A 27,890-nucleotide genomic window follows, 5' to 3' on the forward strand; every position below is an offset into this window, starting at 1 on the left:
TTTTTTTGGTGTTTTTCAGTTGTGTGTGCCTGCCTGGGCAGAAATTAAGTTTGATAAAATAGGCAGGTTTACAGGAATGGGTTATGTGGGTATTTGAAGAAAGAGGCGCTGGGGGGGGGGGAGTAAGGGGGTCTGCCTGCAGCCGCATTTTGCTTTATTTTAATTAAAAGCAACAACAACAACAGCTGTGCTGTTTTATCATTACCGTAACTGGAAATGTGTTATGCTGTAAACAGTTCACAGCATCAAACAATACAGGAATCCAGTCAAGCTAACATTATCAGGTTAAAAAGTTCGGAGCAGCCAGAATCAAGGACATCTGGGGCTGGTACTAATGGTCAGGGAAAGCCCAGGATAAATAAATGAGGATTTACAGTACTCATTCAAAAGGGAGAACATTTCGCACACAAACAAGCACACAGAGAAGGTCACATTAACTGTCTTAAGTGGTGGTTGTTCTGAATAGCCTGAAAGTGAATCCTGCTGTTTGAATGCTGAGGTGTTCACCAGTACCCTTGCTCCAAGGTGTATGTTTCTTGAACAAATGAGGTAATCAGGGCAATTAGTGTGTGGAAGGCTGCCAATTAGATTCAGAGAGCCTGTAGTGTTTCAGTGAACTTCACATCCCCAAACACATTCCCTGTAATAAAATAACAGCTCTTTTTCTGTAGTTTTGGAAATAGCTTAGGCTGCATTCTACAGGGCTTGCGGTGTTTGAGTTTCACACCAAGTGAATTGAAACAGTGTTGCATCTGTTGTAACTCTGTATTATTAATGAAAATAAGCATTCACATAGCACATATATGTATTTCCAACAGTAGTAATCACTTACATATCATTTTTAAGTATTCAGACCACTTCAAATAAATTCTCAGTAATCTTTATGTTGTCCAATTAAGGTAAATTAATATTATTCACTTATTATGCTCAAACAGAGTGGTTACTTGAGGCCACCTAGTTTGGTTAGACCTTTTCTGTAACAGTGATGTGGTTAATGATTTCATGGCAGAAAAGCCTTCACTTGCATTTGTTTTCCTTGAACAAGTGATTAATGCTGTTTGCCTGAACCAAAACAAAAGAGAGCCTCTCTGATAAACCTGCAGGGTATATATAAATGTTGTTGGGATGCATCTCCTTTAGGTTTAGAAATGAGATGATCTTAAGGAGAAAAATATCTGTCCCCAAGAGACATAAAGTTTCTTGGTGTCTCTTGCTGAAATATATAGACTGGAGATAAGTGTTGTCTGTGATAACTAAGCTAAAGAAAACATTTAATATAACACAAAACCTATGGAATGTCACATCCTTTGGAATTTATTTTCTTAAGGTTTCATGAAGGCCACAACCTCTCCATGTCTGAAAAGAATTGATAAATTGATGCAGGATCAATAGGTTAGTTGCTGCTACTCATTGTGTTGAAAGATGGTACGTTCCAGATATTAGGCCCAAGAAGAAGTAACATTTAGTGTATAAAAACATCATACCCATGTGGGTGTTGCCCATGATGTTTAATGTTTACATTATGTGTAACATAATGTTTAAACTTGATCACTTGTTCCTGTAATCAATATTTCATATGGTTTTCATAGAATATTAGCATGCCTTTCATCTGCATTACAGATTCTTAAGGTACTAATGCTACATGCAGAAATAAGCAACCCACTTTAAAAGTGATGCAGGCAGTAGGTTGTCAGTTTGTGAGGACTAATGAGACATAGGTATTGCCATTCTGCTGTTCATATAAATCACCCTGTAGCCTCTGGCTACCCATTTTAAAATAATGCTGATCTTGATGGACTGTTGATAGAATCTCACACTGAAATTCTGTTTCTAATGAAGTAGCAAGAAATTTTGAATGCCCAGGTTACTGTGCTGCTGGAATGTTTCCAGGTTATGTTTCTGTGTACAGTGGTGATTGTTTATTCGGGCATTTATATCCTCCTATTCTGTGATAAAATCAAATGTGACATGGCTTCTAAATAAAAATATATATCACAACAAAATTAAAAATACTGTAGCATAAAAAAAATCACATATTGACATAGAAATTTGGGAGAGGCATTCCAACTCAATAGGTGAAGCACATTCATTGTCTGCAAAAGATTCCCATCATGTCCAAGTAGGACTTTGAAGATTCCTTTCTGAATCACTGGAGACTTCCTGCAGGTCCGTTTTGGCAATACTGAGAGAGATGAGTGGTTGGTTGGTCTTACTTGTTACCAAGCAGCTTCCCATGTTGCTATTAATTCTCAAGCTTTGATTATGGAAGAAATAACTATTTCCAATATCCCTTGACACATAATCCTCCCACATTTGCATTAAAGTGGTAAAATAATAATTTTCAAAACCCTTTTGTCACTGGTTAGTTGAATTCTAATTTTCTTTACCTTATGCTATTTGTCAGCAAGGAGAAAAAGGGGAAGGTGGAAAGTATTTAAAAGAATAGAACAGGCAGAATTTATTTCAAAAAGTAGTGCTGCAGAGGATATCTTGGGCAGTGCATGTATGACATGAATAATCTCATTCCTGACTGGATGGCTGAGATAAGATTGTATTACTGCGTATGTGATTAAAAAGCTCAGATAGTTTCAGCATTACTAGGTTAGAATGGCAAGTTGTGGCACATCCCCTAGGTTGCAAAAATGACAGTGGGATTGCTAGATTTGACAATTTTGTTCAGTTTCATTATTTTATTTATTTTATAAAATTTATACATGGCTTGATTGGAAAAATACCTCAAGGTAGGCTTTGAATTTTTCTTATATTCTGAACTATGTGGAATCTTCACAAGCATTCTTGCTCATTTTTTAATTAGCAACATGTACTTTATGTTATTGTATAATCTTCAGAGGATGAATTTTAGTACTCAGCATATATGCTATATAATGTGACCATGGTTAATTTCATTTTGGATTAATTGTTGGTACTGTTTGAATAGCCACCAAACTCCCATAATGATGAATTTAAAAATGCAGTTATCAGCCAGTGATGGAGGTGCTTTCCTCCTATTTAGCTGTTAATCAGGAACGACTGAGTGTTTTCCAAGTGCCTGTAGACTTCAAGTTCAAATCAAATTGTCATATTTTCCTACTAATATTTATATTTTATGAACATTATTATTTTACAAAATATTAAAATAAGCAGAAACTTTTGGAGTATACTGTGAATATACAAGAATAAAGCTTTATTAATTTTGAGGAAAGCAAGACCACATCTCTGCTGTTATAAAAATCATTGGATTCCAGCAACATGTGAAGAAATTTTGTATTTGGTCAGGGCTTTTTAACAACACTGTGCAAGCTCGGAATTAAGAGAGACGTGTAACAGAATGAGATAATATTGTTAATGGAATAATGAAATGTGCAGATAAATATCTGGGTTTATGCAAAGTAAATGGAGATTAGATATGGCTTTAAAGCACACACTTCAGCCAGGTGTGTTTATGATAAGGAAAGTGAACAATGATGTGACCTAAGGAAATTGCTGGTTTTGCTCATGAAAATTAGCAGAGGTTTGGAAGCTATGAAAGAACTCAGCGATTAGGTTAGTTCAACAGCAAGTGAAAATCCACTGCAGGAAATTACTGGTTGAAAAGAATCATGTAATTTGGTTGGACATTTTAGCTGTTAGGCCAGAGGACTGTTTCATATATGCCTGTTGTCATTAGCCCATCCAACAGGCCTATCCACCCAATCATCTGCTTCCCATGCTGTGCCACAGAACTCCTGAATTAAAAAGCAGACTGCATTGTGGATAGTGTGTGAGAAGAACTCTGTTGTCAGGTCATCACAGTCAAATTCTTTGGGCCACCATTTGCTAGTGGCTGGGTATAGGTAGATGCATAATGCCAAATTTAGACGAGGCTCATTTTTCCTGTAGCCGCTGTTTGAGAACTTCAGTGCTCGAGTCAGGTGATATGCATGTACCAACCTTTCCACATGGCATCCTGTTTCAATCTGTTTCCTTCCTGCCTCAGTGTCTCAGCAGTTTTTTACCAGAACATATTAGAACTGGGTTTCCTGTTGCTTGTTTTCTTCCCTTCCTGTATCTGCTGGCTTTCCTCAGTTAACTGACTGACCCACTGGGTCCATTCCTGGCTTAATATTCTTTGTTATGATCCTGTCCCAACCTTCTATTTTAATACTGCCCTTCCACTCCTGTTCCTAATGCAAACTGGTTTGGCAAATCTTATATAAAGACTGAAGAATTGTCCTCTGGGACACTGACACCAGGAAAAGTGAAGAGATCTTCTGGATAAACAGAACTGTCTGCTTCCCTGAATCATGGCTGCTGATTTTGGTGGTCAGAATTGTCATAATATTGCAGATTTGTTTACTTGTCTTTCTGATGACTATCTGAAATTTATAAAGAATTCCAGGGAATTTTCATGAATGTGCTCTGAATTCACATGGAGTGCTGCTCAGGCCTCCACCCCTAGTTAAAGTACTGGTCTAGAACAATGCCATTCAACATGGTTCCCTCCAGATGTTTTGGGTTGCAACTCTCATCATCCTCAGCCAATATGGCCAATGGTCAGGAATAATGGGAGTTTTAAGGTAAAGGGACCCCTGACCATTAGGTCCAGTCGTGACCGACTCTGGGGTTGCGGCGCTCATCTCACTTTATTGGCCGAGGGAGCCGGCGTACAGCTTCCGGGTCATGTGGCCAGCATGACTAAGCCGCTTCTGGCGAACCAGAGCAGTGCATGGAAACGCCGTTTACCTTCCTGCCGGAGTGGTACCTATTTATCTACTTGCACTTTGTGCTTTCAAACTGCTAGGTTGGCAGGAGCAGGGACCGAGCAACGGGAGCTCACCCCATCGCAGGGATTCAAACCGCCGACCTTCTGATCGGCAAGTTCTAGGCTCTCTGGTTTAACCCACAGTGCCACCCGCGTCCCTTCAATGGGAGTTTTAGTTCAAAACATTTTTGGGGACTGACATCTCCATCACATGGCTAGTACGCAGCAGTATTTTCTGTTGTGTACCCAAGCACCAAAAGAAGCAGCTGCGCACCAGCCAGCCAGTTTGTGGAAATGTCTTGTTGCTGTTTTATTCTGGATTGTTTCATTTGATTCTTTAGAGGGGTATAGAAATGAATAATAATAATAAACCCCACCACATAAGAAAGTGACTAGACAGAGGTGGCACCCATAACCTAGGTTTAAGGTGCCATGTGGTGATTGGCTTATATAACACTGGTTATCTAACACTGGTTGTGAGCAAGCCATTACTTAGGAAAGGTTGACTACCATTACTATTTTTGTGTATGTGGGAAATGCAACAAATCTTTGAAGAATTCTTAGTTGCCTTGGAACACAGCTTGAAAATCCCTGCTCTGCTAAACAAGGCTTAATTTTATTCTACAATCTTAACTAATTGCTTATGCTGCAATAAATGTTGTAGTCTTTAAGGCGCAACAAAACTCTTTATTGTTGTTCCTTCTGCAACAGATTAACATGCCTAGCCCTCTGAAAATCTTAACTGTTAACTTCTCTGTGTGTGTGTTTGTTAAAAAGAAGTTTAAGGGAAACACTTCTTTCAAGTTCTCCATTCCCAGGAAAGTATTCATTTATTAATGATAATGCCTGTTTAAAATTTGAATGCCAAATCAAGCTGTATGTTGGAGAACAGAGCAGAAAGGGGTGGGGAGCTTGCTTTTGCATTTATACTTGCTCTGCCAGTCTCCCTCCCTCAAACCTAAGTAATTTTAAATGGACAAAAAAGGAAGCACACTGCTTTAGTAATTCTTTCCACATTCTGATATTTCCTGAAAGAGATATTGTCTCTTGGCTTTCAGAAACATGAATGCCCGAGGGATTTTTTTCTTTCATTACACAACTCGTCTTGATTGCTTAAGATCGGACAAGTAAGCATATTAGGAATACCAACTATTGCTAAAGTAGGTGACTTATTGGGGGGACCTTGTAACATTGTTGCCTGATCTTTTATGCTTGCTATTCTTGTTTCATCTTTGACAATTAAATGATAATTTGTTTTACATTTTATCTTCCAGAAATAAATAATCAGAAATAATCTGATACATTCAATAAAAAGTAGATGTTGTGTGTTTTATTTAAAGGTATAAAACATGCACTGTAAAGGATAATTCGGATACTAGAATAATAGTATTAAAAAATTGTATAGTCTCTTTGCCATTGTAGAATATTTTATATCTCTCCCACCTTTTATGGGATGATTTGTTAGGATGTGAATAACTTAAGGCAAGTCATTTTTCTGCTGTGGACCTGATTTATCACTGTTGCAAAATTTTATGCTTGGGGCATTTAAGGGAGCATTGTTTGCAACTTAGCAAACTAGTTCTTATATACTCAAGTGTAATGTTACCTTTGCCATAATGCCGGTTTGAGTTTGAGTCATCAGTTGCTGCCCCATTATATTAGCAAATAGCTTTGAAAATATCATTTGTGCAACACTGGTTCAAATGAATATAGTTCAAATGTGTAGTCAAACCTTGATCTGACTTCCTCATGCAAAACAGTTGCAACACATGAAGGGGACATTAAAAAACACAATCAAGTTCATCAACAGTGGTTTACAGAAACCAGACCTATGTTAGGTGACCTGATAGTTTCATATGTTGCCATGGAAAGGCTACAATTGCAGCTTTTGGCCTATGAATGCGAGAGTACTCCCAACAGAACTTGAGAAACTCCAAATACAGGCGTCATCCCACTTAATGCACAGTTGACTTGTGTGCGACTGCGTATCTGCGTGGCACTGGGAAATACATACCTACGTACCAGGAAATGGGGGAAAATCCTCAGGGCTTGCAAGGAGACCCTCCCTGGAGCCAGAAGAGGATGTCATTGAAGGCACAGAAAGCCCCCAAAAGACCAGAGGCACAGCAAGGCTTTGTTTAGGCTGCTCAGCCTCCACACCTAACAGCTGAAGTGTGCATCTTCCAGCCAGCCCCAGAGCTTCAACTGTAGATATTTCGGTCTGGATTGAAGAGAGCTGGAGAGCAGGAAAAAATGGGTGTTTAGAGGGTGTTCCCCCTTTTGTGATTTTCACTTATGCGCGTAGGGATGTTTGTATAGATTCCTGCAGATTCCTGTCTACAATGTAATATTATAGTTAACATTTACCTATTGTCTTGAATCATCTGATTATGTTCTTTTGACACTGTATTTTGATCAGTATGGCCGAGCTAGTGGGGTGCAGAGAGATCCCATGTATCCAGTTCACGCTATGCTTACCTGCAAGTGAATGTGCATACTTGGGATTACAACTACATCTGTACTTGTGTATTTATCCTCACAGGTCTATAATCAATTGAGGTGGGGCTGGGTGCATCCACATTGTGTATGTCTCTGTGCTCTGCTATGGCCCTTCTCTGGTTCTCACCCATCTGTCTCGAGAGACTATGGAGTGCATCTCCAGGGGTGAAGTCAAACTGCTGCATTAGCAGCACCAAATTGACCTTCCTAGGGAAGAAGCCTGGGCAGTGAGTATGGAGGTCTTGGACTTCCCAGATGGCAAGACCCCCTGGCCCTTGCTGATGTGATCCAAAGGAAAGTCGAGCAATACGTTCGGCACCAGCTTGGCTGCAGGAGTTGTGGGAAGGAGGCATACAAGATGCCACCCAACTGCTTTAGGAACTGCACTCCAGATTTGGGCAGGATTTGCTCCTTAGCATTTTCTTCTACCAAGGATATCTCCCAAGGCAGCAGGGGTTTGGGAGCAGAGTTTTGCTTCTCCTAGATGGGCTACCTTCCTTGGCTGACGAGCTCTACCAACCCCTCACTTCCCTTTATCTAGAGCTTGTGCAGAAGCTGCCTTCTTGACCATCAGACCCACTATTGGTCTTGTCCACTCAATGTACTAGAGCCTGTCTTTGCATGCAGGTACTATTTCCTGCGTAGTACTATCCATACGTTGGGGGCATGTCTGCAGTGGGGCAACTTGCCAAATGTGTGTTGCCTGTCTCCATGAGCTGCAACCCTGAATGCTCAAGGTCATAGTTTATGGGGCTAGCCAGTGTGTATTTGGAAAGCTGTCCTGCTGCTGCCATGCCCCTAATGTGTGGATAGCATGGGGGGGCATAGCAGGGCACCACTCATCCCTCGTGGGAGGCTGAACACCTGAATAAGGCTTTACTCTAAAACAATTCCACTGATATTAAATCTCATGGAAACAAATGGAATATGCTTTCAAGAAGCAGGCTTGTGATGGTGCAGTAAGCGTACCTGTCAGCTCATACTGAACGTAAACTGCAACATCTGAACTGTGGATTTTTTCATTTCTCACTAATGTTCTCATTGTGGCCCTTAACATGCATGATAGCAGGAAGATTAAAGTATAGGTGGTAGTTTTGCATGCTTCAGCAATAATTGACTTAAAATGTGAAAGTCTTTTTGACTAATTTTTGTATTGTTTCACTAATCAATATTTAATATGGTTTTCATAGGATATTTAACATGACACTGATATACTGGACAGGTAATTTCCATTATTTTGAAAACCTAATTTAATAGGGTGAATCCAGGTAACTGCCAGCAATGATCCCCTCTTGTGGCTGCAATCCTATACTCATTTATCTGGGAGTACATCCCATTGAACTCAATGAGATTTACTTCTGTGTAAACATGTATAGGATTGTGCTGTGTATCTCCATGTGCCATACTGTTTTGCTAAGGACTTGTTCAGTTAACTCCATTTCTTACATTAAATTTGTAAGATTTTTGTGGTGAAAGGGCAATTGATCTTGACAGAAATCACCTTTCCAACTTAAGTGATTTGCTACCAAAGCTTAAAGGATAATATTCCCCCCTCCCTTTTAAGGTTCAGTAATCTCTCTTTAAAAGCTAAAGGCTGTTCGGTCTTTTGGATAGTTTTACAGTACAATGCTATATATATCTTCTTGGAAGTAAGCCCCATTGAGTTCATTGGGGATTACTTTCATGTATGTTAGCATTGGATTGCAGCCTTAAAGTACACTTGGAGCTGCTGCACATGAATTTTTTCCTACGCTGGCTTCGTGATGTGTGTGTTAATAATGATAAATATACTCTGTTGTCACATACAGTGGTGTACATGTTTATTGCACACAACAGTGGTTGGTGTAGGAGAAATATCACGTGTCGGTGGGCCCTTGAATCCTGCTTGTTAATTTCTCCTTTTCCCCGTCTTCCGTGTGTGTGTGTGTGTTTGCTTGCTGCCTCCTCAGCTTTAGGTGTAACTTCTTGCAAGATCTGGAGGAGGGCTTGCATTTAAGCATGTCTTTTTCCTGAATAATGCATGAATTTTGCAGTCATTCTGGTGCATGAAGATGTGCAAAGGATCATTAGTATAATGAAATGCAGATTGATGATGTCCAACTGACTAAGCTGTTAACATTTTATGAGCAAATAACTTCTCTAGTTCTAAAATTGTATTTTCCCCCCTCAAAGGTTTTGACGGTGCTTTATCATGTTTGTCCTTCTCTTCCAGTTTTTGAAGGTTTTTAGTTTTGTCTAAATTGCACTGGAAACTGCATTGGGCAGGGGCCTGACTTTTTCCTGTGTTTTGTTTAGCACCTTGTAGATGTAGGTGCATGATTTAGAATAAATATGAATAAATATTAAAATGATTTCTTCCATCTCTCCAAATTTGGTTTGTATCACTTTAATTGTGGCTCTTCCTTTCTTGTTGGAAATGATAAAAAAGGGCCTGTATCTAAACAGCCGGTTGTTTTCCTGATGCTGTGAAAAATGGCTTAAATAAAGTGTTCATTTTGCAGAACATTTGACCATGATTAAAAGGGAAGGTTAAATTGCGCCATCAGATTAAAATACATTATTTAAGTTCAGCTGCTCTTTGAGTGTAGTAGATCTTTTAGCCAGAGCTAACACAAAGATGAGGAAAATCTAAGTCCCCTTGGGTCTGCTTTGAGCTTAAGAATTTTAATAATGACTAGTGGAGGGAAATTATCACTAACAGGTTGACCTTTTTGGAGACATCTTCCAAACCGCTGATACAATTTCTGTTGGTTGCTAGTCACAAGAAAAGTACATGTGAAAAGGGTGTTTAGCTTGCAGGAAAGGTTGTTTCAGAGGAATGCTCCTTGCTCATATCCATGTACCAAAACATACAGTATCCTCAGCCTTAATTAGTAAGTCTAATTAAACAGAGTCACGTAGTATTTTTCTGTGTTAATTTCAAGTATTATTTACACTACATTGCCTTGCAATTTGCAAAACATGCATTTGTTTTTGGCTGTAGATTTCATAACCTAGATTTTTCAAACCCCAACAGTCTTCTAGTTGTTAGATGTGTATAACAGTTCTCATTCCTAATTTGAGAGTTGGTGTATTGTCAAATCTCCCTACATCAGGGATTTCCACACAGTTGTTTTAAATGCTGCTCAAACTTCTTTGCTTAACTTTATTGCTTTCTTCTTTGTTCTGCAAGTTCCTGGGTCTCTTTCCTGGACTGTCATTGTTTTGGAATTCTTTTTTGGGTGGGGGAAATGAATGTTGCCTTCTGAGTTGATAGTCTTTTAACCTTGGTTTCAAAGTAACAATTAGCCATTGTTCTGTTATTGAAGCTAAAAACTCACATGTTAAAATTAGAGCTGGCACCAATTAAAGAAAATTTAATTGATTAACTATGAGCTATAATTGTTTAAAATGGTATACAAATAGAATTATAATTCTGAACAGTATTATTTGTCTTTAGACACATGAATAAGACACCATTTTAGAAGAGGCATTCTTTCCCATGGGGGAGAGGAGGAATACCTCTGTTAAAGTGTTGTCTGCCTCCCATGTTTATGTAAGTTCTTGTACTAGAACAAATTCTGCTGTTAGATGAACAGTGGCCATCTTCTTAACTGAAAGGTTTTTAATTGACGAAATGCTTCAGCTCTTGTTAAAATGGAATTTGAGGAGGGGAGGAAATGGAAAATATTTCTTGCTTAATAGATTCATATTAATTGTGAAAAGATTTGGATACAGTGTAGTTTCTTGGACACTGTTCCCTAAATGAAGCACAACTTGATTTTCTTATGGGAGCAGTATGGTTCATGCATGGGCAAGTATGGTTGAAGGTACTGTCAGGTAATTTAAACACAGTTCAGATGACTTTTGAAATGCAGAGTGATGATTTTCGAATAGAGCAAATGTTAAAAAAAGATACATTTGCAAATCCGTTTTAATATTCTTAGTAGCATTAAATGTTAAATGAATTAACTTTTTAAAGACTTTAATTTGATTATAGCACAATCTTTGTGTAAGGTGTTTTATGAAAGAACAAGTTAGTAAACTGCTGCAACATTTTACTAAATAGTCTACTAAATATTACCTGACTCCACCCTTCAAACATCATCTTCCTTTACTTACAGCTGGGTTTATGACTTTGCATGCATTTCATTGAACTGCAGTAGGTGTTTGATTGTTTGCTGGAAGCATTTTGGAATTCTCACTGGGTTTGCATTTTGAAGGCACTTAGTAGGCCCCTAGCCTAGAGGATGATTTTTTTTATTTATACGGTGGCTTTTTAGCTAACAATTAATGGCAGAGAATGTGGTCTCAATTCTCCTGTTTTCATATATCCGCAGCATTATTTTTTAAATAGAATCAGAATTAAGTAATCTTAACTAAAAGCAGCTCTTTTTCCTCAGACATAAACAAAATATCCCTTCCCTAAAAATGATTTAAGAATTTTGCAGGCTTAAATTTTTCCATTACAATTATTTCTTCTAAGACTAACTCATTATATAAGGCAAATTCTAATATTTAACACTTGGTTTTAGTTTATCTTAGGAACTTCTGGGAAGTTATTTTTTTGAAGTAATGCCCACAGAAAGTGGAAGTTGTGCCACTGCTCGCCAAGCCAAGCAGAAACGCAAATCTCACAGTCTTTCTATACGAAGAACAAACAGTTCTGAACAGGAGCGATCAGGATTGCAGAGAGAGATGTTGGAAGGCCAGGTAAATTTGGCTGGAATTTGTGTGTCTTATGTTTGTTTAAATTCTCTACTTAATCCTATTAAGGCAAGTTACAATAGCTTGATAACAATCTATTGAGCAGCAAGACTAATTCCATATAATTTCAAAAAACAAAAGATATTTTTTTCAAAAACAAAACAAAACAAAACTTGCCAAGGGAGCATGGAGGGTTTCCATACTGTGAGGAGTGGTGAAATGTAAAAGGCTATAACTCCTAGTTTAAAACTTGGGAATGCCTAAGCATTCACTCCTTCACCTCATTTATCCTCAACACATCCTTTTGTGAATGTTCAGGTGAAACGAGGGGGCGGGGGCGGGGAGGTGCTCAAAGCCACGCCATTGGTCTTCACTGCTGAACAGAGAATCAAGCCTGTGCCTCGGCTCAGACAGTTAAGGCATCCTCATTATTGAGACACCCACCATTCCATGCTACTTGGTTTATGATTGAATCATGGTCAAAATAGCACTCACTTCATCTAGCAGTGTTCTGTGACTCACTAATAGCCCCCCCTCCCCAAATCAACAGTGGAGATTGAAGTATGATTTAAATTTGAACTCTTCTTTGGTATAATGGGAAAATTATTTCAGGATAGATTTTGGAGTAAAATTACAGAATTGGCACTAAGGGTCAAAAATGCACTAAAGCAATATAAAGCACTCCAATAATTTTTAATATTTTTTATTCTTTCAAGGATTCTAAACTACCATCATCTGTAAGAAATACACTCCTGGAACTTTTTGGCCAAATAGAAAGAGAGTTTGAAAACCTCTACATTGAAAATCTCGAATGTGAGTTGATCTTTATATAATGTATTGGAAAATTTTTTGAAAAGTTGAAAGGGCATGGAAGTGCATGGAAAATATACTAGATGCATTATATTTCAGCTAATTATTCTGGTCCCCTGCCCCCATACATGCTTGTGAATTAACAGCTTAGTAACAACTCTGAATGGACACTTATATTTCCCAAGTTACATATCCATGTATCACATGTGTTTGAGGTCCTAGCACTTGCATTTTCTAATTCCTTTTAACTTGATCCGTACAGTCTGTCATGTTCAGTATGCAGGTTTACATGTGTGTGTGTGTGTGTGTGTGTGTGTGTGTATGTGTATGTGTGTGTGTGTGTATATATATATATATATATATATATATATATATATATGATAGAAACAGCATTTGGATGTCTGATATGACTTCCTGTTTAATTCTTTATTTAACTAAGTATCAGCTACGCTTCAATATTTTAAAGCCACAGCAGTTTAATCATAAGGCAGCATAAAAATGTAACTATGCATAGCAAGGCATAATATGTTTGCCATATAAGCCCTCTACAGAATATGTGGAACTGCCTGCTTTACCCCCACCTCCATCCTTGAGTTCATCTCCACCCCTGCTGGCTTCATCTCCAGACCTTTGCACATTGAACACAAATCCTGAAAGGGGGAATCTACATGTTCTTGGCTGAATGTACATAGGCTCTCCCTTTCAACTCCCCCATTCTTTTTGTGACGGTTTTCTTGATGTCTGGAGGGGATGTTGAGGACAGAGCCAGCGTGGGGGGCTAACTTCCATGGCTTCTTGGATTTTGTGAAGAATTATGTCCACTTTTTAGGGCTGTATAATATATAAAATTCTCCATTATTATCATTACTTGTGTTTATTGATTCAAGATTGCTGTGCCAGATATCTAGACTGGATGCTCTCTCTTTTTAAACTTGGCAAAAATATGTTAAGCTCTAATGCTGGGTTCATTGTCTTCCAATCTGGAGTGGAATTACATGCAGGAACAAGCTCTTTGGCAAGCGGTGACTTGCTGATTGTGGAAGAGAGATAGCGGTCTTTCCTTCCTGAATTTTTATTTGCATTTACTAATGGCTCTTTTGCATCAGAGTTATTCCCGTTGGAACTGTAGTTTTGAAGCAACTTACTCATGGCAAAGCCTCCTGTGAAATTATGTCTGAATCTGATGGCTGCTGGTTTAAGATTACGCTTACTACTTGTGGTATACAGATAAACCCCAGATGCAAAAAGCCCTTTAGGTAGATGGAAACTGGAGACTACTAGGCTGCACAGTTGAGACCTTGGAAATAGGGAATGTGTGATAATTTAAAAGTTGTGATTGAATGCCTATTATCTTCATTAACATTGATTTTTATGCTACTGCTAGTACGTAGAGAGATTGATACACTTAATGAACGCTTAGCAGCTGAAGGCCAAACCATTGATGGAGCTGAACTGAGCAAGGGACAGCTGAAAACAAAAGGTAAGAAGAAGGTGGACAAGTATACCTCTCTTAGTTGGCTTTTCATAACTTAAGTTGGTGATTTGTTGGAAGGGTGTTATCACAAATGTTCGAATAAAATAATGAAACAGCCTTTAAAAACTCACTCCCTTTAAATTTATTTGTCTTAACAGCCAGTCATAGTACCAGTCAGCTGTCTCAGAAATTGAAGACTACTTACAAGGCATCTACTAGCAAGGTATGAAACACACTGAACCTTTTATTTCCCTGCAATATTTACTTGCTGGCCTAAATTTGGCAGTTTTCTGTTAAGTACTTTCTATTTGTAGATATGCTTAGTGAAGGCTAGCAAAATCGTTGGCGTCTGTTTTCCGCTCCTCTGAATTGTTGCTTCAAAATAATGTAATGAACGCATTGGAAAGGAAAGGAGGTTTGCAGCAAGGGAGAGCTGTGACAGGGTTTAAAAAAACCTGTTAATAGAAGATAGAAACTAATAGCATTTTGATTGTGAGGAATTCTATAGGAATGTAGTTAAGTTAAATAGATGTTACATCCATTTCCCCCATGAATTTTACTAATTCATGGAGATCATTTTTGTTGTGTCCTCGTTCAAAATGTAGATTCATAGAACAGATGCATCTTCTGATTGCAGTTACCAGTGACCTGATCGATACTTCGATCAATAGTGTGTTCTTGCCTCATGGAAGTATTACTCAGAAAGTCACATACAAACCGTTCATGCTGTTATCTTCCACAGGGCTTTCAAAATATATTGCTTTTTAGGTTCAAATGTAAACTTTTGGTGTCTGCTGTGAACAGAGCTAAATAAATATTATAAATTCCTATGGTGGCAGTGTCAAATATAGGATCAGACACATCACACTTACCCAGTGTTGATCATTAAATTACATTGGGTTTGCTAGCTGCCCCTATTTACATATTTTGCTTTCTGGCTGGTTTCCGGAACAGCTAAGGTCAAGACCACTTTCCCACCTCATGTGTTTTTTTCTGCATAAACAAAGTTTGGAGTTGGTCAGCCTTTCTTCTTTCTAGGAAACTCAGAAAGCTGTTGCAATCCAGCAGGGCTTGTAGCTTATACTCCCATCTCCACTGCTGAGTCTATGCTGAATGTTGCCCAAACCATTGCTACTTAGAGAGGTGGCCATACTGGGAATTAGAAAAGGACTTTGATTTCAAATTTGTAGGCCCCCCCCCATTTGGATTGGGCCAGGAATGAGCTGAAGAAAGTGTGTGGAGCACTCTTCAGTACAGAATACTTCAGGGTAGTTTTTTTTTTAGCTTACTTTTGATCGTACTTTTTAATGCACGCTTATTAGGCAAATACAGTCAATAGATTAAAAAGTTGGTAATCAATCAGATGTAATTTGAATGTGCAAACCTATGAGAAAATGCCGAGATGCTTAAATTTGATAATGAATTGTGCTTAGTGTTCATTTTCAGTTTAATTTTCATTTTTATTTGTCTTTCTACATAGTTCGCAATGTCAATATGAATGTTGTGGGATGTAAATATCTCCTCCATTTTGCATTAATGTATTATTAATCTATTAAATATGAACAGCAGTTCACTTTCTTAAATAGTCATTAAAATAAAGACATTTATTATTAAGTGTGTGTGTGTGTGCTATAAATTGTTTTTCTTTTAAAGAAAGTGCTGAATACCTATCTCTTCTTACTTGCTATGTAGCGTTCAAATTCTTTCCCAGGCAAATCAGGTGGACCTCGCAACTTCAACGTGGGAAGCTGGGAAATATGGGGTGGAGACTCCTGGGTAACTGCTTTGCTTCCCAGTGTGCTAGTATGCATGCCCAGCTAAACAGTAGTGAGCGGTGGAACATGCAGAATGCCATCTTAACCAGTTTTCTTCTATGGATATCATATCTGTCAACTGTGCCCTCTTGGAGGACCTTGTGCCACCCATCCTTAACAATTTCTTGCTTTTGCTTTTGGATACTAATTGATGAGGTCAGAATCTGAAAGCCAAAAGCAGCTTTCCCCTCATCACATTCCTTTGCTACATTTGATGAAGGTGTTAGCACCAGTCTGGATTAATACAGACTGATGAGTTCATCCCAGTTAAAACAAACTAGGACATTACTTTCTTTATTAAACTGAATAAATTCGGTATAATTCTCCACACTGCTGTTCTTGGTTTTTAGGGGTTTTGAAGCCAGTGGGTAGGTGGGGAGCTTATCAAGTGTACCTAGGATTCAGTATATGCCATATTGCAGAGAACAAGTAGCAAAAAGACTGGTGTTTATTTTCTTATGAAGATGCTGCAGAAAATCATGGACTACTTAGTAAAGGACTAATTCAGGACTGCTGCAGCTGGAACTAAAATCAAGCAAAGTTCAAAACCTCACAATAGCTCATATGCAATGTATTAAGCAGCGAGAATAACATTAACGGATGGAAAATTATAAAAGATATAGTCTTTTCCTTGGACATTCCTTTAAGAAGATTTTGTCTTTTAATGACTGGGAAGTTTATTTAAGCAAATGTGTGCCCTACTCTTTTTTGTGTGATAGCAACACAGAAAACTCATTGACTACAATTGTGTAATCGAGTCCTCACTTCATAAGCCAGGACATGCAGCAGCTTAGTTCATTTGCAAGGAGCTCTTCTGCTCCTGCATCATTTGAGTCGGGGGTACAAAAGCCCAAGAAAGCGCAGTTAACTAGTTCAGTGTTGACTTTTGCATCCTGGCTTGTTTGGAAGCCACAAGCCATAGTTCCCAGCTTGCACGTAATGGGAACTTGCAGTGTTCTGAATTCCTTCCCTGCTGGTGTGAAGGAAGAAGCTAAGGGGCTGCATGTGCGTATATAAGGTTTAGGCATTTTCTGGCTTAATAAGCCATGCCTTAATTACATAAGCTGGACATTGAGTGAAACTTGTTTCTAGGTAACACTCACATCATAATAGATTCTTCTTGCCCTAACATGCCAGGTGGGAGAATCTGTATTAGATTGTTTCTGTTCTAGGCATTATCTCAACAGTTCATGGGGTTTCTATCCTGTCAGTGATGCAGAACTTTTCTCTAGAAGCAATCTCACCAGCGCTGGCAAAAGGGACCTTAATCTCAAATACAATCTGCAAAACATGGGGGGGGGCACGGGGGATTTTATTTTATTTTTTTCTGCTCAAGGGCTGCATAGCCCTGCAAGCAAACACTCTGGGAGCTGCTTGCCTAAAGCAGATGGGGCTGAAGTAAAAAGTAGATGCTTCAACCGATACCTGTGCAGGCAGTTACAGACCCCATAATGCAGTGGAAAGGGAGATATATTAATCCACAGTACAGTGATGGGCAGGAAGATTTAAATCACATTCTCGGCTCGTTGCCACGATGGGGATAACAGGGGAAAGGTATGCCCGCCAAAGACGCTTATGGCAGCAGTGGGACTAGGATGAGTTGGTTCCCCCTTCGCAAGCACTGCTGATTGCTACTGAAGATCCCATAAGAGCCGCAACTAGAACTGCTCTTCACCTAATATTCCACATGATTCATTATTTTATTTTGCTCCCACCGCTATAGATGCCACCTCTGCCATAATCGGGATGGCTCAACCATTCCCTCTCTTGTCCCATCTGTCTGCATGAGAACCAAGCCCATTACTAACTGGCAGGCAGCTATAGTACATCCCATGCTACTAAACTGGAAGCCTGCCTAGCAACTGGCTAACTAGCACTTCATAGAAGGTGCTCACATGTGCTGTGGCCTTGGGCCAGTTCTGCAGTGCTTGGGAGCGATAATGTCCTGCTCCACTGACACCTGGGTGGGGCATACAGCAGCATAAGTAGTAAGAAATGATTGCTAATCAATACGCTGGGTGGTCTGGGAGAAGGAAACAGACATCTATGCTTGGAACGTGATTGCCATGCATAACAGACATGGAAACAAATGGGAATACATGCTCTTACTGAGACTAGCAGCCGTTAGAACAACTGCTGGTGGCACGTGCTACTGAGTAGCAGGGTAGGTTTGCAGGAAAGCAAAGGGCAGGATCCTCAGACAAGGAGTATCAATTGGAGATAGACCCTACTCATTATATGAGGATCTGCAGTCATCCCAATACTGTACCAGGTTTTTGTTTCTTTCTTTTGGTTGTCCTTCATTTTAATGGATCGGATTTGAAAATAAATTGCCTTTCTAGCTTAGCATACTTTCCATATCCGTAACAGATTTGTAGAATTCTGTAGAGTAGGGCAGGAGGACTCTCCCAACTGAAATAAAGCAGCCAAAAAGGCAGGAAGAAATAATGTAAATGTCCCCCCCAAAAAAATATATATATAACAAGCTGTGAGGTTATATGTATGCTTGAGTACTTTTGCTTCTTAGAATTCAAAAGCGTTAGAATATTTAGTTTCCTCAGAAGTTTAAAGAACTTATGAAATCTTCCCATAATTCATTTCCTTCTGTGAGGTGAGGTGGGTGCAGGAGCCTAGTTGGACTCTTCCCCACTTCTTATTTAACAGTTGAGAGGTATCGGAGTCCTGTTGCTGTAATTCTACTGTTCCACTTCTCATGCGTAACTCCATTTTGTTTGAAGACATTTATTAAGTCTGACAACTGCATTTTAATACTGCCTTGAAAATTTTATGATTAATTCCACACTATGGTTCAAGTACTAATCTTTACCTAGTTCTGCAAGAATTAACCTGTTTCCTTTTCAATGCATCCATAGTAATTATTGCTTCTACTTGCTTTGAAACAATTCTGCTCATTAACCACTTAATTATGATTCCATCTAGGTCTCATTTCATCATTATAAAGATTAATAAAGAGGAAAAAAATGGAATACTTTCACTACCCATAGCATCGCAGTCTTCTTCTAGTCCTTCCTGTTTTCTTTCCCCCCTGAATTTAATTTAGTATATGGTTAGAACATCTTTTTCTTTTGTTTTTTAATCACTGAACAAGCCTAGGGCCTTATTTGTAATAACAGAATTGGAAATAACCGACCCCCCCGGTTTGCTTACAAGATGGTACATGTTGCATCCAGGATTTTGGCTTAACTAGACTCTGATTACCAAATACTTTATATAACTACTTGTAATTTTAAGACTGCTTCTGGAGTTCTTAATTTTTTTTAATTAAAAAGTTTAATATAGTAGCCTCCCATCATGCATTTTAATTCTCTTAATGATTTTAATAATCTGAAATAGTTCAGAAGGCATAAGGAGGGCACTGCCCAGAGAAGGAAGATCAGGATGGTGAGAGATCAGGAAACCTAAGTCCTATGAAATACTTTCCAGTTTAAAGCACTGAGTATGTTTCCTCCCGAAAGCTGACATCTTGAGTAGATATTGCTATTTATTTTGGAAAACCAAGCCTGCTTCCTATCCCTGCTTTGCAGCAGGTGTAGTTTGTTGGTGGGGAATATTAGAAGTATTATTGTAACATAAACCAACCTTTTTAGACATCAGAGACTTCAATCGGCATCGTGGGATTTTCATTTAGGCTTTTATCTTCCGCCAGGGGTACTGAACACCCTTAAAACTTTTCACAAAATCATTAGTTTTAATGTGCATGGGTGCAAAAGTAGGGTCTGTAAGTACATCTCACCATCAAACCCCAGCGTGCTATCCTTCACATCTCCTCTGCTGCAGCCCCTTCATCAGCACCCCATTCATCCCTAACTCTGCTCCATATCAGTTCCCTTCCCCGTATGTCACTGAGGACCTCCCAAAGTCCTCTTGCTTGTCAAAGCAGCTGCCACTCCCCCCCGTTCTGTCAGTCACATCCTTGTCCAGGTCTTCTCCCTAATCCATTCCTCTCCCCCTTAGCTGCAAACAAGCAGACCTGCACACTTGACACACACCACACTTCTTGAAGCCTGCTCTGTGGGTTTAAATTAACTCCAGGAGAGTCTGATGCTGTGCTGCTATGCAGGGGCAGCCATTGGTGGACCAGCCTTTGTATCTTGGGGGCATTGCTTCCTGACCCTGAATTATGGTTCAGCACCTCCTGTGAAAAGTGGTTGGGGAGCTGCAGGCCATGCTAGGAACCTTTTAAAAGGGTATGACAAAGTCCCTAGGCCTCTGGTCCAATACATATTTCTGTACTTTCCTTTCTGTCTCCTGTGGCTTCTTCTACCTTTGACCTGAACTCCCAGCATTTACCAAAATCAAGACACATAATTATGCGTTTAAGCACATAGCTCTTTCTTTGATACAAATAGTACCAAAAATTCTCTGCCCACAGGTTGGGGGTGGGTGGGGTGGTGAACTATTATTTCCTTTTTTCCTCTTCACTGTTTTTTAATGTAGCAATTGAAATTCAAAAAAGTTTTTCACCATTCCCCCCCCAAAGGCATTTAATCAGAACAGGCAAGCAGAGGGATTCATCTCTAAACATTAGTTGCTTCCCTCCCCCCCACCTAGTTTTCCCTTGTGTTGTCAATTTTCCCTTTTTGTTTTGTTTCTTGGGAAGGATGTTTCATTAACATGCAAAAGGAACTGGGCTGTGCTTCCAGGTTAATTGTTATTTCCAGTGTACTGTTAAAACCAGCTGATTTATCTCTTTATTTTGCCATTTCAAATGGCTCTTCGCTTTAGATCTTTACACAGCTCTTTCCTTCTCCCGCACCTTACCCATTTTTGGCCAGCTGAATTTAAGAAACAGACTTGTATGGCATATATAAAACATAGACGGAAGAAAAGCTAAGTGCTCCTCAGATTATACCAACCTGTTTATCAGGAGAGATGAAAGGAAAATCTGAGAGTTTGCTGCATTATGACCTCCTAAAATGCTTACACTGGGCCAAATTCTGCTCTGGCGCGCACAGTACAGTGTCCTGATTTGACACAGGACAAATTTGGTCCCATTATTTTTTAGGAGAGAACATCCTAGAGCTTATGCATCCATAAAATGTGCTACAGTTAAATGTATTAATGGCTTTTATGTTGTGCATTTGTGAGCCGGATAATAAACAATTGTACTTCTCTTCTTGTCTCATATCTGCTCTTGCTCTCCTTAGATTGTATCTAGTTTCAAAACTACGACGTCTAGAGCCATTTGCCAGCTGGTGAAAGAGTATATTGGTCATCGGGATGGGATTTGGGATGTCAGTGTCACGAAAACTCAGCCATTGGTGCTGGGGACAGCATCTGCTGGTAATACTCTTTATTTTTTGTCTCCATTGCTATTTATGAGGGTGTACTATCTTAAAGGGCGCACTAAACCAAACATGGCCAACTAATGACTCATGGGTGGCTTCAGGCCTTGCCCCATATTTAGACCCATATTTAGCCTATATCAGATGCAAACCAGCATGTTTGTGATTCAGAGGGTTACCTATTGGATTCTTCAGTCAGTGGGGCCAGATCTTCTCCAAGCAAACTGTACACATGTGGAGAAACTCTCACCACCACCCTAGCTTTGGTCCCCCCCCCCCCAAGACTGAAAGAGACCGCTCTCATTACTCTAAACCAGTGTTTCCCAAACTTGGGCCTCCAGCTGTTTTTGGACTACAATTCCCAGCATCCCTGACCACTGGTCCTGCTATCTAGGAATGATGGGAGTTGTAGTCCCAAAACAGCTGGAGACCCAAGTTTGGGAAACACTGTTCCAAATCAGGGCATGCTTTTAGACTAGCATTTGACTTTTGTTGTTAATCAAATCCTATATATGGCCCCATTATGGTTTTGATCTCAGTTTTTTTGTTGCATTTATACTTTTTTGTTTTGCTATTCATCTCTCTTAAGTGTGGTTTTACTGAGAACATTTACACAAAAAGTAAAGGTAGCTGCTTTGCCCCATTTTAAAAATCTGTATTTATTTTACATTCTGACACCCCACCTTTCTTCCATCATGCAACCCAGGGTAGCAAGCAGCGTCATTCCCAGGAGGTCTCCCATCCAGGCACTAACCAGACTCAGACCTGCTTAGCTTCAGCAAGGTGGTGGCCTCAAGTGACTTCAAGTCATACCCTGGGACAGTATCTTTATTAGGCTAAGCAAAATGTCACAAAAATAGTGTAACTCAGGCTTTAAGAGGGAACAGTAGGAAGGGGTAGTGGACATCTAAATGCAGATGCTATGCAGGTGTCAGGTTCCTCTTGTTACATTCTCTTCTTTATTTTTTCCCTTTCAGGTTTGTCTTCCAGCTCCTTTTCTTTGCCTACCCACTATTGACCCCAAAACCAAACTTTAGAAATATGACCTAATTTCTGTTATCCGTTTTAAGACTTATCTGTGCTTCCATTGCTGAAAGATTATCCTGCTAAGGACACTTCTTGTATTGGGACTAGTGATAATCCCATAGAATTTGAAATATGCTGGCAGCTATTTGAGCCAGGGGCCGTAAATGTGCATATAACGGCAATATAACTTTTTATCTTTGAAAGAGAGGTAAATGAGGAATCTGAGATACGCTAGCACCATCTGCTGGACATCAAAGAGAGCAGTAGGGTATGATTCAGAGAAATTGGAGACCTGCACTTGGTCAAGAAAGTACAGCTAACTTCCTCGCCAACACCTCCGAATTCACTAAGGCTGCTTCAGACATGCATGCTCATCACTTGATGACTGCAGAACTGGGTGGTGGTTCAGGCCTTTCTCACTTGTTTTTTCTCCCCCCCCCCCCTTAGCCCCCATGAGCAGGGAGGGAAACGTCCCCTTCCTCTTCCACATGCCCCCGTTACCATACTTGCAGTCTTCTAGCGTCCCAGACATTGGGGAATGAACGTGTGCAGCAGGGATCCTGCTGTATACTTGAGTAAGCTTTCTGTGTAATTGGAAACCCCGAGTACGGCTTTTCATGTGTGAATAAGCCATCATAGGTAGAACAGCACAGGGAAGTTAGGACACTTCAAAATCAGTGTTTTTCTGTGCAGCCAATAGGCATTCTGCTGTGAGTATTGAGGCAAGGAGAAATCAAATAATGGGCATGCGTGTGTGAACGAGCCTGAACTACAAACTGCCTCCATTCACTGCAAAAGTATTCTTCCTACTGAGAGCCACAGGAAAAGGACTCCCCTGAAATTCATTTCCTCTGACTTATAACTGTATGTTCAACTTACAACTCCCTTTGTTGTCAAGCTCAACATACAGGGGTATACTTTGCTAGCACGTGTCTCACTGGTAGCCGTATGCTTTGTTACCTGTCACTATAATTCTGCAGGGCCTCCATTGCCTAAATTAAAGCATTTTTCTTTCATTTCCCTTCCTTTTTAATTCTGACAGATCACACAGCTTTGCTTTGGAGCATAGAAACAGGGAAGTGCCTTGTGAAATATGGTGGGCATGCTGGATCAGGTGAGATGAAATCCCTGCTGTTAAACAGGAATGTCAGAAAAATAACTTTATGTATAATTTCTTCCTGCTATGGCATGTATAGATGTATGGTTTTAGTATGCAAAAGCCACTGGGTTGAATCCAATTGTTCCCTTCTACAAACTGAAGGAGTTCTTCAGTGTTTTGTATGGCAGAGGCTTCCACTAATTCCTGCCAACTTCCCCTTTCCCCATTGCATTCCTTTGTGCCACCTTTCACCATATTCTGTAGGCTTTCTCAACCCCCCCCCCCCAGGAGATATTTTTGGGGAGAAGGATGAGGAACATTTCCTCCTCTTTCATGGGTGAAGGTGTCCCTTTGATGAACGTAAGTGCACCGTGGGATTCAACCTAGTTTCTTAAGATGGTTTGAATCAAAGAGAAGCATATTAGTAGTCAAAGGAAAAACTTGAAACACAGTGGTTATAATTTGAACATTTCCATAAAATGCAATGGAGCAAGCAAGAAATTACAATATTTCTTGGTTTGGTTGCTAAATGTGCTTTCAGATTTCAAACTTGATAGTTCTTGTGTAACTCTATTGAAATTCTCACAATCATATTTATTCTACCCATTACACAGACTGAGATGATAGAATTCTGAGCAGAACCACTTCAGAATGCAAGTGGGAGACATCAGGTTTCCGAATGCTCCATGTAAAAAAGTCACTGCTTATAGTGAGCTAGTGCACTCAGTCTATTTCCATTAATGTGCTAGCTAAATTGGATATGGGGAGTTCTTTTTCTGTTCTTGCATTTTTTGCATGAGGGATCATTTCCCCTCTCCTTCCCTTGCAGTGTAAAGCAGAAAAATCTGGAATTGTGCTAACTCAGTTTGCATAGTTTGTAGAATACCTCTTACTGGATCTGACATGCACCATTCTTCTTGCTGGAAATCTTTTCTCTGGAATTTTCTACAAGAACATTCCCCACCATTAGTCCTCTTGCTTCTGGGATATCACTAGAATCACCGGAGTTCTATCTTTAAGTTATTCCTCACCCCACAATGACACTAGACACTGATCAAACTGCAAGCATGTATTTTAACTCCTAGGTTCTGAAATGACTACAGTACACCCCAGCCCTCCCACAAACCACTGAACAGATCTTAAATCACAGTGGAGGTCCAGATGTGCCCCCTGCCCCTAAGTTTAGCTACATGTACAGTGTGGACGTCCTGTGGATTGGTTGGTCATAATAATTGTGGTGTTGTTTTTCTTAAAAACAGTAAATTCCATAAAGTTTCATCCGACGGAACAAGTGGCTCTTACAGGTATGTAATTATCTTGGGCTCACAGAATAATATTTACAATACCCTTAGGAATGAATAGTCGTTTACCACTTGCTTCGTGTGTGTGTTTGCTGATTACCTCTGTCAGGTTAGTATTGTATAGGAAGCTGCCTAATACCAAGTCGGACTATTCACATCCTAAGAGCAGCCCTGTTGGATAACACTAAAGGCCTATTTAACCCAGTAGCTTGTTCCCAGAGTGCCGGGAAGCCCACAAGTAGGGCATGAGGACAATAGCCCTTTCCAGTGCTTGTGATTTTGTAGGTAGCATATAGCTATCATGACTATTAGCCATTGATGGCCTGGTCCTCCATGAATTTGTCTAATTCCCTTTAAAGCCGTCTAACTTGGTGGCTGTCACCATGTCTCATTGCAGCGAATCCCACAGTTTAGCTTTGTGCCATGTGAAGATGTATTGTCTTTCCCGAATCCCCCCTCCATTCCTCTTCATCAGTTCACCTAACTCATTGTTGTCTACTCTGCATGGAATATCGTTGGCTCTCTGGGTTACAAACAGAAATTTTTCCCCATCCTGCTTGGAGATGTCTGAGATTGTACCTGGGAATAAAAATGTGTGCTCTACTTCTGAGCATCTTCTCCAGAGCTTCTGTTGTCCTGACTCACTTACCTTAAGAAGGTTTTATTTCTCTTTTCTTTGGCCATGCTCTATTTAAATAAGCCTGTGTATGGGGTGCTTGCAGTTTTATCTGTTGACTTAAAGGTAATTAACTTTGGGGTCAAAAAGGAAAATTCTGTAATCTGTGTGTATTATAGGCATTTACAGGTCATCCCGTACCCTACCTCCTAAGGAGTGATGCAATTATTTCTTGGCCACATAGACGACATAAAATTGTTTACAATGCCATTAAGGAGGGAGGGAAGGGATGTTGGAAGCTTTCCTGAACTTGCACACACATTAAAACTTGCATTGGGATGCAGCAGCAAGAAAGACTGATACAGAGGAGGGGGTGAATGTTTATTTGTTTGTTTATATAAAACTTGTATAGCCTCTTAACTGTAAATAAAACTTCCAAGTGGTTTACCAAAAAATCCTCTCAATAAGTGCAAATTATTTATATGTATGACTAGATGTTAAAATGTGTGTGTGTGTGTGTGTGTGTGTGTGTGTAAAAATTGAACATGCTGGCTTCATTCTCTTTCCTTAATTGAACATTGTATAGTCCCCAAATAATGAAACATTTAATTTAGGCTGAATGTTAACTAAGTGGTCAGCAGCAGTATTTGTTCAAAAGTAAGTATTATTTATGCATAAGTAACTCAGGCATTTGAGTCAAAATGGTAAAAATGCAATGACCTTAACACTGATCCTCTTTGGTTTGAAGCAGTGAGAACAAGTTCAAACTTTCCTTCTCCCACCTCTTACTTGGGTTCCTCAAACACCATTTGACCTTGATGTGCAAACCAGCAAATTATCGTTTGAGCAAGCCAGTTTTGTAAACTAGGATTAAACCATTGTTTAAAACTTCAGTTTGGAGAGATTGCTTAAAACTGTTTGCCTGTTCATACATTAGGGTAAGCCATGGTTTGAGGAAACCAAGAGGTTTTGCATCAAGGACTGCAGAAAAGGAAAGGAGACTGGTGGGACAGGAAGCACTCTAACTCACAACTTGTTCCAAATCCTCTGTACCATAGTTTAGAGCAGAGGTTCTCAACCTGTGGGTCCCCAGATGTTGTTGGACTACAACTCCCATCATCCCTGAGCTCTGGCCTTGCTAGCTAGGGGTGATGGGAGCTGTAGTCCAATAACATCTGGGGACCCACAGGTTGAGAAAGGCTAGTTTAGAGGATCGGGAGTGTGACATCTGAATTATCTACTATATTTCCATATTCTTTCCACTTTCTCTGCAGCTTCAGGAGATCAGACAGCTCATATCTGGAGGTACATGGTGCAGTTGCCCACACCTCAGCCTACCGCAGACTGTAATGTAAGTGATTTAACTCCAATTTGATGCTGGATATTGAAGAAAAGTTTTATGCTGCATTTTAAAACTTTGCAATAGTATATTAATCTACAGTGGTGCCCCGCAAGACGAAATTAATTTGTTCCGCAATTTTTGTCGTCTAGCGAATTTTTCGTCTTGCGAATCACGAAATCCCATAGGAATGCATTGAAAATCAATTAATGCGTTCCTATGGTCAAAAAAAGTCCAAACAAAGCCAAATTTGGTACAACAACAGTTTATTAACTGCTCTTTAAAGTCACACATACTGTAAAGAGCAGTTCAAAAATTGAAGGGAAAATAAATTAACTTTATAAACAAAACATGTCTTTGTTTTTAGACAAAGAAAAAAAGTCGTGAGACGTTTTCGTCTTGCGAAGCAAGCCCATAGGGAAATTCGTCTTGCGAGGCAAATCAAAAACGGAAAAACCTTTCGTCTAGCAAGTTTTTTGTCTTGCGAGGCATTCGTCTTGCGAGGTACCACTGTATTTGAGAATATGCACCTTTTAAAACAATTTGTGATTATTTTTCCCCCACTTAGCATTTTGCTGATTACATTTTCCATTGCTGTTGCATGTTTTTGGTGCACCATTGTCTAGGTGGACTGTGTCATAAAGTCCTTCAGCCTCACCCTGCAGCTCTGCTCAGGTGGCTGTTAATGATAGCTTCAGTGGAAGCTAGTTGGCATGTTATCTCTGCCATTAGAAACTCGGCATTAACCCTACTAACAGGCACTGTTGATAATGCTCCCTTAGCATTCACAGCCACTCTGTAGTTCATCCACCATCTATGTTGCTTGCAGTCAGTTTCTCATGCAACAGAGGTGGACATGCCCATCACTATACTACTGCAGGGCATGACTGTATGGAAACAATGTTTAATCAAGATTTGCATAAGATCTTCAAGGTAAATATGTTGACAACACCAAGAGGGCCACAGCTTCCTCATACCTACTTCAGAAGACATTTTAAAAAACCCTACTGCTGTTGTGCAAATTTATCTCAAAAGGCCCCAAACAAATTGACAATCTGAAAAGAGAGAATATTTTCATTTATTTACGTGGGAGTAAATATCACTCGAGGGACGTGGGTGGCGCTGTGGGTTAAACCACAGAGCCTAGGACTTGCAGATCAGAAGGTGGGCAGTTCGAAT

General features: G+C 39.7%; 1 protein-coding gene across 5 annotated transcripts in view; it reads left to right on the forward strand.

Moving 5' to 3' along the window:
• WDR37 (WD repeat domain 37) overlaps positions 1-27,890 on the forward strand; it is a 59,702-nt gene that overhangs the window by 11,465 nt on the left and 20,347 nt on the right. The window contains exons 1-10 of one of the 5 annotated variants that reach the window (XM_083467044.1): positions 5,795-5,901; positions 11,755-11,932; positions 12,643-12,739; positions 14,121-14,216; positions 14,369-14,433; positions 15,903-15,986; positions 21,193-21,328; positions 23,399-23,470; positions 24,715-24,759; positions 26,647-26,723. In XM_083467044.1, coding sequence (XP_083323170.1) covers positions 11,795-11,932; positions 12,643-12,739; positions 14,121-14,216; positions 14,369-14,433; positions 15,903-15,986; positions 21,193-21,328; positions 23,399-23,470; positions 24,715-24,759; positions 26,647-26,723 — 810 coding nt within the window. In that variant the 5' untranslated portion in view covers positions 5,795-5,901; positions 11,755-11,794. Of the gene's footprint in view, positions 1-5,794; positions 5,902-8,423; positions 8,463-10,680; positions 10,776-11,754; positions 11,933-12,642; positions 12,740-14,120; positions 14,217-14,368; positions 14,434-15,902; positions 15,987-21,192; positions 21,329-23,398; positions 23,471-24,714; positions 24,760-26,646; positions 26,724-27,890 lie in introns of those variants that run through there. The other 4 variants (XM_083467041.1, XM_083467042.1, XM_083467043.1 and 1 more) reach the window with 4 other exon arrangements.

This window comes from Podarcis liolepis, assembly GCF_965112155.1.
Source record: "Podarcis liolepis genome assembly, chromosome: 12".
NCBI lineage: Eukaryota > Metazoa > Chordata > Lepidosauria > Squamata > Lacertidae > Podarcis > Podarcis liolepis.